Source organism: Leptopilina boulardi, unplaced genomic scaffold, assembly GCF_019393585.1.
Source record: "Leptopilina boulardi isolate dan_hultmark-lab unplaced genomic scaffold, ZJU_Lbou_2.1 LbouV2_324, whole genome shotgun sequence".
NCBI classification, from domain to species: domain Eukaryota; kingdom Metazoa; phylum Arthropoda; class Insecta; order Hymenoptera; family Figitidae; genus Leptopilina; species Leptopilina boulardi.
In genome coordinates, this window is record NW_026137890.1 from 3,154,342 (window position 1) to 3,167,677 (window position 13,336).

The window sequence follows — 13,336 nt, forward strand, 5'->3', positions numbered from 1 at the left end:
ATATATTAATAAATAAAATAATGAACATTGACATGGATAATGAAAACAAGAAAAAAGTTTTAAAAAATGGATATTTTACTCACCGTGAGATGAGGCATATGTTCATGTACTCCAAAAAAGTAAGATTGCTTTAATTCCATTTGTAACAAATCGCAACCTTTTAAAGATAATTTTTCAAGACTCGATGGTAAATCTAAAATTTGTATCTGAAATAGAACAGATGTTTAAATAAAAATATTTCTTAAAATATGACAATTATAATAAATTATATTCTTACTTCTGTTCCATTGATATAATAATCCTCTATTAATAATTCCTTAAGTTGGGTGCAATTTTTCATAATCGTCGTAAGAAAGTGTTTAGTAAATTCAGAATAACGCTTTGCTTCCGAATTTCCTCGTATAGCAAAAGTTTTTACAGATGGTTGAAAAAATTTGATATATTTTTCTAATTCAACCATGGACATTGACTTTGATCGATAATCCATAACAGACCACAAAGTTCTGTCTTGTGTGACTTGATCCAATCGATGACAACATCTAAAAAATTAATACAATTTAAATAATACAATTTAAATTTGCAATTAATACATTTTAAAATATGTTAACCTACTTGCTTAAACTCATTACATCAAAAGGATCAAGAGATTTAATAATCATGAGCAAAACATCATCAGAAAGATGTAATAAACTAGGTTTAATTGAGCGTCCAGATTCTACATCATCTTCATCTCGTTTAGCACGTTTAGTATTTGTACTACTTGATGGTTCAGGTGATAAGGATTTACACCTTTTCACTTTCATTGTATTATTGTACCTATATTGAGATTAAATAATTAAAAGTACACGCAAAAAATATCAATCTGGCTTTATTTTTTATTCATTTAATATTTTAATTAAACTAATTAAGGGGTTATACCACTTTAACCCGACCAAAAAATACGCTTTTTCAACAATTTTTATTGAAGAATAGAAATTTTTTAAGAAAATTAAAATACAGAAGGGTATTATACTACTCTTGAACTGGAAAAAAAATATTTATTATTGTTTTTTTCAAAACTGTCGGTCTGACAGATGATATGACGAAGTGCTTCAAAAATGTATCGCCGTGCGGTGGGCACTATACCTCGGTCCAGATTTGAGCTAGATCAAAATAAAAAAAGTATTAGTTTCTGCAGCTTAAAATCTAGCGAAATACGTATCCGTTTTAAGAAAAATGCATTTTTCGCAAAATGGCATCGATGCTTATTTTTGCCTAAATTTTGTTACTTAAAGTTGTCTAAAAAAATTAAATATTAATATTTCAAAAAATCCGTACGTATTTCGCTAGATTATTATATCACAAAGAAAATAAAAAAAATTAAGAGGATCGATTGAAATTTGTGGCAGCTAGAGTGTCCACCGATTTTTCAAATGTAGTTTTGAGAAAAACGTGTTTAAAGTTTTCTTAACAGTTTGGTCCTGATTAACAATGATTAAATTAAAAATTACCTCTAATCAGCTACGAAGGGTCCATATAGCATATCATTTATATGCCTATAAGTTGTACTTTAAGAAAAAAAAAATTTTTTGATTCTTTTTAAATTTCAAAGTGGTGTAACCCCTTAATACACGTATTATTAAAATCAACAAATTTCGAACAGTAAAACTGTCAGATTGTTAATACTATTCTTGAACACTCTATAGATAATAAAATTTAATTGGTAAATTTAAATAGATGAGGCATTCTATCTCAAACCGTTCCACCTTCAAAAGACGAACGCTAGCAGAGAGGCCATTCAAGTATTACGTAAGCATATTTTCAAGGGATTTGGACCCCTTAGATGCTTACGTAATACTTGATTGTCTCCAGGGCGTTTTTAAGTTAATTTTTCTATATAAAATAGAAGTGACTTATATAATGTTACACAGTATTTCGAAAGAGAATTTAACGACCTTTCGATTGGTATTAACATTTTTCTTAATTTCCCACAATTTCATGAAGAAATTCCGTTTTGAAATATTAACCTCTTGATATCTCAAAACACCCCCACTTAAATTTTCTTAAAACTTACGTGAAAATAAAGCTTCATTTTTCTAATTTCCAATTCCCTGTATTTTATTATGGACATCTTTGAGGATTTTTGAATAAACGTGATTTAAAATGTGTGTTTTTGAAAAATTTGAAACGAAGCATGAAGTTCAATCCTAATCCATCCAGTTTACGTCACAGACTAATTTCATAGTTTTCATTATGAAAGAAACCACAACCTATACAGGAATAAATATTTTCTAAAAAAATACCCAGATAACAATCGTGCGCCGCATGTTCCGCACGTCACGTGCGGGGCACGCAGTGATGGTCATAATGCATGCATTTCGTTTGCACTTTGCAGTCACGTGTGAAGACGATTTCAATGCATGCATAAGTGCTCAAATTTTCGAGTTATGAATTTTTAAAAATATAATTTTTTCTATTTTTTTAAAAATACACTGTCTATATACCTGACGTGCCAGCTTAGTTTGAGTAAAATAAAATTTTCTAACGCTAAGATGTAATTGTTTAACTAATTATTGATTTAGCCTGAAGATGATGACAAACCAAGTCATCGAAACATAGTTTTTTGTTTTGTGGCAATAAACAACATTAATAACATGCATTTTTTGTTATTTTATTCCTTCCAAGAATCGAATTGGGGAAAATCCTTACTCTATAAATAACGATTTTTTATAAACAAATTAAATTTTTTTAAATTTGGGCCCGATTTTTTTATTTTGTTTTATAAAATAATTTCACGCAGTGGTTAGAAGATGCACGATACGGAGACACCACTGTATACGTAAACTATACCAAAGTTAGCGCTACGCGAGACTCAAGTAGTTTTAACTTGGGTCTGCAGTAGAATCTACATTGCCCAATGTTGAATCTACTGCAGACCAAAGTTAAAACTACACTGAGAAAAAAATTTAGTGTTTGCAACAAAATTGTTTAATTAGGCAATTTTGGATCTTGTAACCAAATTTTGGTTAGCTGAAACAAAGTCGTAGAGTTATCTCAACCATAAATTTGGTTAAGCCAACAAAATTATTTGGTTGAACATTTTTAAATTCCAACTAAAATTCGGTTACGACAACAAAATAATTAGGTTAACACAATAAAATAGTTTGGTCTAAAAAACCAAATGATCGTTTGTTGTCCTAACCAAAATTTGGTTGAGACAACCAAATAATTTTATTCGTTCTCAGCTCTTCTTCTTCTTCTTCTTAAATGACTTCAGGCACAGCCAACTGTCAGAACAACAAACATGAAGGAAAAGAACAGAATAGAGTAGAATGTCTCCGAGATCCTAGCGAGGCATTATGGTCTATATCGGTTGAACATTACGTGAGTTCACATTGGTCAGAGTTGTCAGATCAGTGTTACCCTTCATTTGTAATATCGTAAAAGTGCAGGGAAGGAAAGATGGGCAGTCCAGTAAGTTCAGTCGCTGTAGATGTCAGAAATGTGTCCGAGTTCAAAATTATATTGTCATCTATGTGTGTAATTTCATTGAGACTTTAATAAGTAGAGTTTCACTGCCCAGAGATTAGGTAGAGTAGATTGTCAAAGAGCGAAGCCAGCAACCGTCACATACATTTTAATATTACGAAATCTCAATTTTTTTTGAAAATGTATATAAAAGTTTATTCAGTTAAACTTGGCGCGTTTTTTTGTTAGATTATATGTTTCTCCACTGCTTGCGCTACTGTTCCCTGGAAATGTGTCAAAATCTACTTAACCTCATTGTTGTTATAATGTCAAATTAGAATAATTAAACGAATACTTCACTATTGCGCGGAAAATACATTGAATGTTGAATCGGATATTTCGAGAGGTGCTTTTCGGGAAATTTTTTCTATAACGAAATAAGAATTGTAAATATTTTTTGGAAAAATGCAATATTTGCCTTCTAACCAAAACAATACATACAAGGCAATGTTTGCTTTGTGTACTGAAGTTAAAAATACCAAAGACATTGGAAATTTTATTATTAATTATTCATTTTATAAATGACATACATTTTTTTAATTAATTATTTTGATAAATATTGCCTTCATAGAAATAATTGTCACGTGCGCATTGTTTTGGATAGACGGTGATTATGTTATACCTACCTTATTCCAAATTCAAACACAAATTTCCAATTCTTTTTCTTTCAGTATAAGTGTCATTTCTATTTTGTAGGTTTTATGTGTAATGCAAAAATAAACTCGAACAATGGAGAAAAGTGTTTCGAAAAAACTTTGTGGTGCGGCAAATAGAAAGAAAAAAGCTGAAAAGGAATCGGAAATAAAAAAGCTGTCACACAATCTTGACAAATTTTTGTTGCCCAATAATAAAAGTGAAGATTCGAATGCTACAGAACATCAACAAGCATGTTTGTCTCTGTCTGATGTATCTACGGATTCTGGAGACTTAAATTCAATTTTAAGTACAGAGAGTCGAGGAATTCAGGAAGAAAATATTGAAAAGCGGTCTCGTTCTATTGATAAAATAGTGGACAAACAAATTCTTCTAGAAAAAGATAAATTATGTAATGAAGTTGAAGTATTTACTGATCTTGCTTACTGGACAAAGAATCTGCATTCTCAAATCATTGATGCAGTTGTTATTCAAGGGCCACCAGAAATTAAGGTTATGCAATTCCCAGTAGATGCTCAAAAGCGACATTTTTCTATGAATCTTTGTGTCAGAAAATTAGATAATGGCGAAGAAATTAAAAGAAGTTGGCTTGTTTATTCTGAAAGTGCTAATAAGGTTTATTGTTTTTGTTGTAAACTTTTTTCTGTCGAGGGTTTGTCGTCATTGTCAACAACTGGTTTGCAAGATTGGAAACATATTCACGTGCGTTTGCGAGAACATGAGAAATCTGTTGATCATATAAATGCGATTAAAAACTGGTTCGAGTGTAAATCCAAACTTACCTTGAATCAAGGAATAGACAAAGAACATCAAAAATTATTAAACGACGAAATTCAGCATTGGAAACTTGTTTTAGAACGCCTCATGATGATAACTATGTATCTTGCTCAACACAATCTGGCTTTTCGTGGCTCATCTGACAAACTTTATGCAAAAAATAATGGAAATTTTCTTGGATTAGTAGAATTACTCGGGAAGTTTGACGATATCATGCGAGAACATTTGAGAAGAATTTCGAAGGAAGAAATAAAAGATCATTATTGCGGAAAAAATATTCAAAATGAATTAATTGATCTTTTGACAAAGGACGTTTTAGAAGAAATATTGAAAAGATTCAAAAATGCACGATATTATTCTATTATTCTTGATTGTACTCCTGATAACAGCCATACTGAGCAAATGTCATTCACTGTGAGATTTGTGGAAATTGACGGTAATAATGTCGAAATCAAAGAGCACTTTTTGGGGTTCAAAATTGCTCCCACATCAACTGGCGAAGGACTTACAAATCTTTTACTCAAAACTCTCGAGGAAAATAATATAAGAATTGAAGATTTACGAGGACAATGGTTCCAACATGAAGGGAAAAAACATGGGCGTTCAAGCTAGGGTTCTTGAATTGAATCCTAGAGCATCATTTAATCCATGTGGGTGTCATTGCGAGAATTTAATGATCGCGGATGCTGCTTCCTCATCGAGAATCTGCATTACACTTTTTGGCGTACTTCAACGCATTTATGTCCTATTCTCAGCTTCAACGCAAAGATGGGATATTCTAAAAAGTCATGTCCAAAATCTCACTGTTAAACCGTTGTGCACTACTCGTTGGGAAAGCAGATTGGATACCGTCAAAGCCATCAAGTGTCAAACGAAGGAAGTTTATAACGCGTTAATGGAAATATATAATTCTGATTCGAGAGATCCCGCTGTACAACATGAAGCTAAATGTTTAGCTAACGAAATGATGCGCTTTGAATTTCTTATGTCCTTAGTCATTTGGTATGATATTTTGTTTCAAGCTAATATCGTCAGCAAGAGTTTGCAAAGTCAAAGCATGGACATCGCTGCTGCCACACAGTGGATAAAAAAATTCACCGAATTTCTTTCTGTCTATAGAAATGTAGGTTTTGAATCTTCTTTAAAATCTGCTAAAGAACTTGCTGAAAATCTTGGTGCTGATCCATTCTTTGTTACTTCAACTCGCAAAAGGAAAAAGAAAAGAATGTTCGATTACGAAAGTCAAGATGAGTCTGCAAACACTACACCAGAAGAACAATTCCGAAGAGATTTTTTTTTGTTTTGGTCGACACAGCTTTAACTTCTATGAACGAAAGGTTTCAGCAATTAAAGACACATGAAAATCTTTGGGGATTTTTGTATGATTTTTCATGTAATTCACAAGGGCAATCATCTCAAGATTTTGCTGAAAACGATGTCATTTTGTTATCCAAATGTCAGGAGTTAAGCACCTTCCTCACTGTTGACGCGGACTCGGATATCAACGGACTGGAATTGTATGAAGAGTTAAAACAATTTCAGTACATAAAATCTATATCAATCAAACGTCCTTTGGAAGTTCTTCGATTCATTGTTGAAAGTAATATAATTGATATCTTTCCAAATATTTGGGTTTCGCTTCGCATATTGTTGACTTTGCCAGTAACTGTTACTAGTGGAGAACGGAGTTTTTCAAAATTAAAATTAATTAAGTCGTTCCTAAGGTCAACTATGTGTCAAGATAGACTTAATTCATTGGCATTGTTGTCGATCGAAAATGAAATAGGTAGTCAGCTCGATTTATCTAAAAGTATTGAAAAATTTGCACAAGCCAAAGCACGAAAAGTCAATTTCATTTAATTCTGAAAAATTAATATAACTATATTAAAAAGCTGTGTTTATAATGCTATTGTAATAATGTTAAAATTTCATTAAAAACGTTTAAAGATATCGTTACAAAATTTTTTGTAATTATATAATAGTTTACGAATTGTAATAAATTTATTATTTATTATTACTGTTATCTTATTTTTAATTTTTTAAAAAAGTATCAAATATATTATGATTCTTGTATATTATAATATATAATATAATGTATCACAATATATAATAAAAGGGCGCTCATTTCATATTCGCCCCGGGCGCAATTTCACCTAAAGCCGGGCCTGGGTTGATTCATAGCAAGTGATCTTGTAGATTTTGCATGAACGGTCCGAAGAAGGGGAGGGAGCGGGAGACCCCGGCATTAACTCCTACTAAATATTAACTCCACCAAGGACCATAAAGCCTCCCAACTCCCTGACTAGCTCCTCATCAGGACAGTATAGAAGAACCTCCAAAGAGATCTCTCTCGGTTCAACTCCAGGAAATTTTTTCTTCAAATACCTTATTAGATCCGGTCTTGCTTGCTCAAGAAAGGGGCAGTCGAAAAGTATGTGATCCAAGCTCCTCCAAGCTGACCCACACCCACAATCCAGTGCCGCATCTTAATAAAATCTACTGAGGTGGTCAGCTGTCGCTATGTGAGTTGATCTAAGTCTGTTGATGATTACAATTTCCCGTCTGGGTCGCGTAATATTCTTGAACCAGGGTCTGATGGTTTCATAGCTTACGTTGCGGAAATAGGGATTGTCACTAACTTGTATGGAGTAGGGCCAAAGTCTTAATAACCAGACTTTCATGTCAGGTATTAAAATCTCTTTTTTAAAATCAGAGATAGGTCGATCCTCAACATAGATTGATGCAGAGGATCAATCAGAGAGTTTACCTCTCAACAATAGTAGTTAATAACAATAGTAGGAGAAAGTCTGGATGATTTTGAGTATCATTTTAAAAAATTTTTTAATCTGTATGATAATGTTGTAATATGTGGTGATTTTAACTATAATCTTAATGGGATATCAATTGAGTCAAATTATATCAGAGATTTTTTTGAGTCATTTAATTTATTTATTGTGCCTTACGATTCAACTCACCATACGACTAATTCTGAATCTTGGATTGATTTGTGTGTGGTAGATGATAAAGATAAATTGATTGCTGTATCTCAATCCCATGTACCTTTTGTAGCGGGACATGAGCTTATTTCAATATCTTATAAATGGACATTTAAACAAACAACATGTTCTGCTAAAACTTTTCGAAACATTTCTGGGATTGATGATACTTCTTTCTTGTCAACTCTTAATTCTGTAAACTGGTCCAATCTTTATCTTTCTCATTCTATTGATTTTAAGCAGTCTTTTATTTGTAATGCTATCATTAAGGCACTTGATGAACATGCTCCACTACGCACCTGTGTAATGCGACGGAATGTATGTCCTTGGATGAATGATGACATTCGAGATATGATACGGCAAAGAGATTCTGTTTTTAGAGCTTGGAAGAGAGTTGGTACTGATTCATTGCGAAATAAGTTTAAAACACTTAGAAATATTGTTAAATTTTCAATTAGAAAAGCGCGTGATGAGTACAATGCCGGTAGGCTGAGATTAATTACTGATTCGGGTAGACTTTGGAGTGAGCTTAGACGCATTGGCCTTGCAAAGAGAAAAATGGATGATTCTCCACTTAATTTTGATGTTAATTTAATTAATGATTACTTTATATCTGTTTGTGGAAATTCGTCTTTTAATATTAAGCCTTTGTTTCTTTCAAACTTTTTTTGTGATGATGAGTTTGATGACACTCTTTTTTTCTTTAAGGATATATGTCCATCTATGTTAATGAAAGCTCTAAGAAGTATTAAAACAGAGGCACAGGGATTTGATGGTTTATCCATAAGTGCTGTCATGAAAGCCATGCCGGTGTTGTTTCCTTACGTGCTTGATCTTTTTAATTTATCTTTGCAAACATCAACCTTTCCTGATGAATGGAAGAGAGTTCTTATCAAGCCGGTTTCTAAAGTAAGTGTGCCGCAACAGCCTGCGGATTACCGTCCGATAGCTTTACTTAGTTGCTTGTCAAAGGTCCTTGAAAAAATTGTTTATTTTCAGTTTATTGAGTTTATTGAATTTAATAATATCCTGAGTCCTTATCAGTCTGGCTATAGAAAGGGCTTTAGTACTCAAACTCTTTTAATAAAAGTAAATGATGATATATGTAAAGCAATTGATGAGCGAAAAGTAACTATAATTGTTTTCTTTGATTTTAGTAAAGCTTTTGATATGGTTCCTCATACCATTTTGCTAACGAAACTTAAATCTATTGGATTATCGTGCTCTGTTTTAAAATGGTTTGCTTCATATCTCTCAGGTAGGATGCAGGCTGTTGTTGGAGCTAAAGGAGAAATTTCTGAGTGGGCTGATATTGGAACTGGAGTTCCTCAGGGATCAGTGCTAGGACCACTTTTATTTTTATTATTCACAAATGAATTAAGTAGTGTCCTCAAATATTGTAAGCATATGTACTTTGTGGATGATTTGCAGATTTATATGCATTCTAGTCTGAAAGACTTAAAACATAATTTATCATTACTAAAGGAAGATGTTCAGTCTGTATTAAATTGGGCTGAGACCAATATTCTTAAAATAAATCTTAACAAGACCTATTCTATGATATTTGGATCTACTTGGTACATAAATAATGTCAATGAATGTAATTACCCCCCGATTGAGATTGATAACATTACTATTCCTTTTGTTGATTCTGTTAGAAACTTGGGTGTTATCTATAGACCAACTCTTTCTTGGGACAAGCAAGTTGGTAAAATTTGTAAAAACACTTATGCTAGTTTATCGCAATTTAAAGCAAATAGAAATGCCCTCACTACAGAAATAAAAATAAAGATTGTAACGTCCTTAATCTTTCCTCATTTCGATTACTGCTGTGCTGTCTACAATGATTTAACTGATGAATTAAATTATAAACTAGAAAAGCTACTCAATTCTTGTATTCGATTTATTTTCAACTTAAGTATGGATGTACATGTAACGCCATATCGTCGAAAACTTGGATGGCTGAGTGTTCGTAAAAGACGGCACTGGTTTATTGGATGTTTAACACATGTCATTTTAAATACTAAAAAACCTTTATATCTTTATGAAAAATTTACTTTCAGGGATGAAATTACTTCTCGAGCGTTGAGGTGTCCTAATATTCTCAGGGCTCCTCCTTGTAAAACTGAACAATATAAAAACTCTTTTATAATTACTGCGACATCTCTGTGGAACTCTCTTCCCAGCTCTATAATTTCAATTAAATGTACGTCGACTTTTAAAATCAAATTGCATAATTATTTGTTTGCGCGTGATGATTAGAAATTTTTTCAAATTTATATACATATTTTATAATTTGCTATTGCGATAAATTTATTCAAAGTATGTTGCGAATGATATTATCTTTTATTTATAATTGTTATTATTTTTGTTTTTCTTATTTTCTGTATATTTGATTGTTGTTCTCATGGTTTTCCTGGGACAAAATAAAGAAATTCTAATTCTAAATTCTAATTCTAATTCTAGTTTTGGAATGAGAGGGTTGTCTTTCCATTTAATATTACGTATTATGAAGGAGTTTGATAAATTGATTCTGCGCATTGCTAGGGGAATTTCGCCAGCTTCCGCAAGTAGGATATTCGTAGGGGTGGTTTTCATAAGTCCTAACGTGATTCTAAGGGAATCTGCAAAAAGAGGAGAACCCCAATCCAAGATGGAACGGATAAGTCCTTTATGTACCATAAGTGTGAGTAGAGGGGAAGTTCCCCAGGTGACCTTTGCTATAATTTTCACTATACTCAGAGCTCTAATTGCCTTATCAGCAATATATCTTATGTGTGGCAGCCAAGTTAGTTTTCTGTCTATTGTAATGCCGAGCAGTTTTAGGGTCTTTTCGCATTTAATCCAGGTGTCCCGCAAATGGATTTCCAGATCGTCGAAGTTAATTCTGGATCTGGAAAAAACACAACATTTGGTCTTATGTGGGGCAACATCGAGCCCCAATTCTGCAAGCCAAGTTTTGAGAATGCGCAGAACTGCTGTGACCTCCTCAAAGATTGAATCAAGGTCCGAAAACCTGACATATAAGAGGAGGTCATCGGCATACATAACATATTTAAAGTTAACAGGTAGGATTTTTCCTATATTTCTTAAGTAGATATTAAAAAGAAGAGGGGAGAGGACTCCTCCTTGTGGCACACCAACTCCACAGAGTTTCCTGTCAGGACCATTGGAAAAGGAGATCCACCTTTTAGAGGTTAAAAAAGTAATAAAATTAACTATATTTGGATGTATATTTAAGTTGATCAGGTGTCTATTCAATATCGCTGGTCTCACATTGTTGAAAGCGCCTTTTATATCAATAGAAATAGCCAATGTGTGAGTAGATTCGGCAAAGCCATTCATTATGTCAGCCACCAGAGTGGAAACGCAATCCATCGAGGATCTTTCTCTCCTGAAACCAAATTGATATTTGGGGATGGAGCGAAAGCTCTCAAATCGATGCTCCAGTCTCGAACCATCCGTTCGAATAGCTTGTAGAACACAGAAGTAAGGGCTATAGGTCGAAGACCTTTGCCTCCGGGTTTTGGTATGGGAATGACCATTGTCTCCTGCCAGTCGCTCGGGAAGGATGATCTTAAAAACATTCAGTTAAACAGTATCAATAAAAATTCTAAGGAGATAGGACCTAATCCTCTAATTACCTCTCCAGTTATTCTGTCAATTCCAGAGGCGGAGTTTGTTTTACAGGAGGATAGGGCCGCCTCGAATTCATTTCTTGAGGAGGGGAGGAATTCCTCTGAAAATGTACGAGAAGGAGGTAGGATGGGAATATCCTGGAGGGAAGGTCCTCTTTAATTAGTTCTTCCTTGAATGTTGTCATATGTATATTAGTTGGGTCGGTTGTAAAGTTAGTTGAGTTTTGTGCGAGAAGATAAGGCTTTAATGGTTTTCCATATAATTTGAGTACCGCGCGACGGGGAGGTGTCTTCACAGAATTTTCTAAATCAGTGTGTTTTTTTTTTGCAAAATTGAGGACGAGCAGAAAAAGAGATCCAGATTATTGCCCGTGAAATTGTCATATTTCTGTCTTGTTGGATAGGTAACATTCATTGGAAAGAGGTCGTTGCACATGACAAATATTAATAGTGATGAGCCTCTCAGGTTCGAGTGGTTGTCCCCCCAGCAGGTGTGGTGGGCATTAAAGTCACCACAGAATATGTGATTGGAAGCAGGAGGGAGGTTTTCAAATATTTCTTCCCATAATTGTGTAGGGACATCGCCTCCTGGAGGAACCTATGTGCAAATGATTTGAGTGTTTCCGAACAAAGTTTTGAGGGATAAAGCCACTATGTCAATATGTGAATTGTAAGAATTATTATGCGTAGTCTGTAAGATTTGAAAATCAAGTTTTTTGCGAATTAGGAATACAACACCACCGCCTCTGCCATCTGGACGGTCTTTCCTGACCGTTATGTATCCAGGAATCTCAAATGTGTGTCTTTGTGTAAGCCATGTTTCTGTAAGACACACTATATCTGGATTGTTCTTCCACATGAGAATCTCGAGTTCAGCCCTCTTTGGTAGAATGCTTCTTGCGTTCCACAGAATAAGGGTCATTGATCTGTTGAGAGTACCCATGTCGGAAAACAATAATTTGATGCCTTAATTGTGGATGCTGCTAGCAGGTATGTTAAAAATGTTAATAATAAGGTCCTTAACTATTCTCGTGTTTTCGTTGATGGTGTCACTCTAGATCTAGTTGGTTCAGTCTGTCGAAGTTCGTATATATTATTAATTCTGAAGGTATATTATTAATAGGTTTATTATCTATTTAATTACTTATTCAAGAGTCTTTGGTTAAATTGAGCGTGAGAGTCAGTCGAATATTATAATAAAAAGTATACTAATAAATTGAGTCTTTAATATGTTTAAATAAATTATATTTATATATACGGAAGGTCAAAGTTTAAAATTGTTATTCTAATTTTTGAAATTGTTGCTCTCTGAATCGTCTAAGTCATTACCCAAATAACGTTGATCAGATCCCGCTAAATGAGCAGCTTGTTCCACGTCACCCTCCCAGATCAACTCGTATTCCGGACGAGGAATGCCCTCCCTCAGTAGCAGAGCTTCCGCCTCCAAGTAAGAAGCATTATTGAGTAGTCTGAATTTCATGATATTGTATTCGTATTTAAAGTAAGGGCATTCTCTAGCAGAAGCCATGTGTTTACCATGGCAATTAGAACAGAGAGAGGGTCTTAATTTGTTCATGCAACCTTTGATATGGTGTGGCTCTGCACAGCCTTCACATGTGGGGTGAGAGGATCTGCATTGGTTGAGAAAGTGTCTGTATCTCTGGCAGTTATGACATCTGATTGGGGGGGTAACCACTAAGGTTAGGTTGAAGGAAAATCTGGAAATTAGAATTGTTTCGGGGAAACTTATATCGTAAAAAGTGA

At 33.8% G+C, this 13,336-nt stretch overlaps 3 protein-coding genes across 4 annotated transcripts in view; 2 read left to right on the plus strand and 1 right to left on the minus strand.

The window, feature by feature from the left end:
• LOC127284405 (uncharacterized) overlaps window positions 1-13,336 on the minus strand; it is an 80,966-nt gene that overhangs the window by 45,596 nt on the left and 22,034 nt on the right. For both annotated transcript variants that reach the window (XR_007843477.1, XM_051309815.1), the window contains exons 2-4: window positions 613-816; window positions 278-539; window positions 84-206 (exon numbers count right to left, since the gene is read on the minus strand). Coding sequence is in view for 1 of the 2 variants with exons in the window: in XM_051309815.1 (XP_051165772.1) it covers window positions 84-206; window positions 278-539; window positions 613-803 (576 nt within the window). In the remaining variant the exon portion in view is untranslated. The remainder of the gene's footprint in view (window positions 1-83; window positions 207-277; window positions 540-612; window positions 817-13,336) is intronic.
• LOC127284400 (zinc finger MYM-type protein 5-like) lies at window positions 4,237-5,550 on the plus strand. The gene has a single exon (XM_051309803.1). The coding sequence runs from the start codon at window positions 4,237-4,239 to the stop codon at window positions 5,548-5,550; it is 1,314 nt and encodes a 437-aa protein (XP_051165760.1).
• LOC127284401 (uncharacterized) lies at window positions 5,612-6,259 on the plus strand. The gene has a single exon (XM_051309804.1). The coding sequence runs from the start codon at window positions 5,612-5,614 to the stop codon at window positions 6,257-6,259; it is 648 nt and encodes a 215-aa protein (XP_051165761.1).

Excerpts from the sequence above, each read along its gene's own strand:
- LOC127284401 (XM_051309804.1), top strand. The coding sequence starts at position 5,612 with ATGATCGCGGATGCTGCTTCCTCATCGAGAATCTGCATTACACTTTTT.
- LOC127284400 (XM_051309803.1), top strand. The coding sequence starts at position 4,237 with ATGGAGAAAAGTGTTTCGAAAAAACTTTGTGGTGCGGCAAATAGAAAG.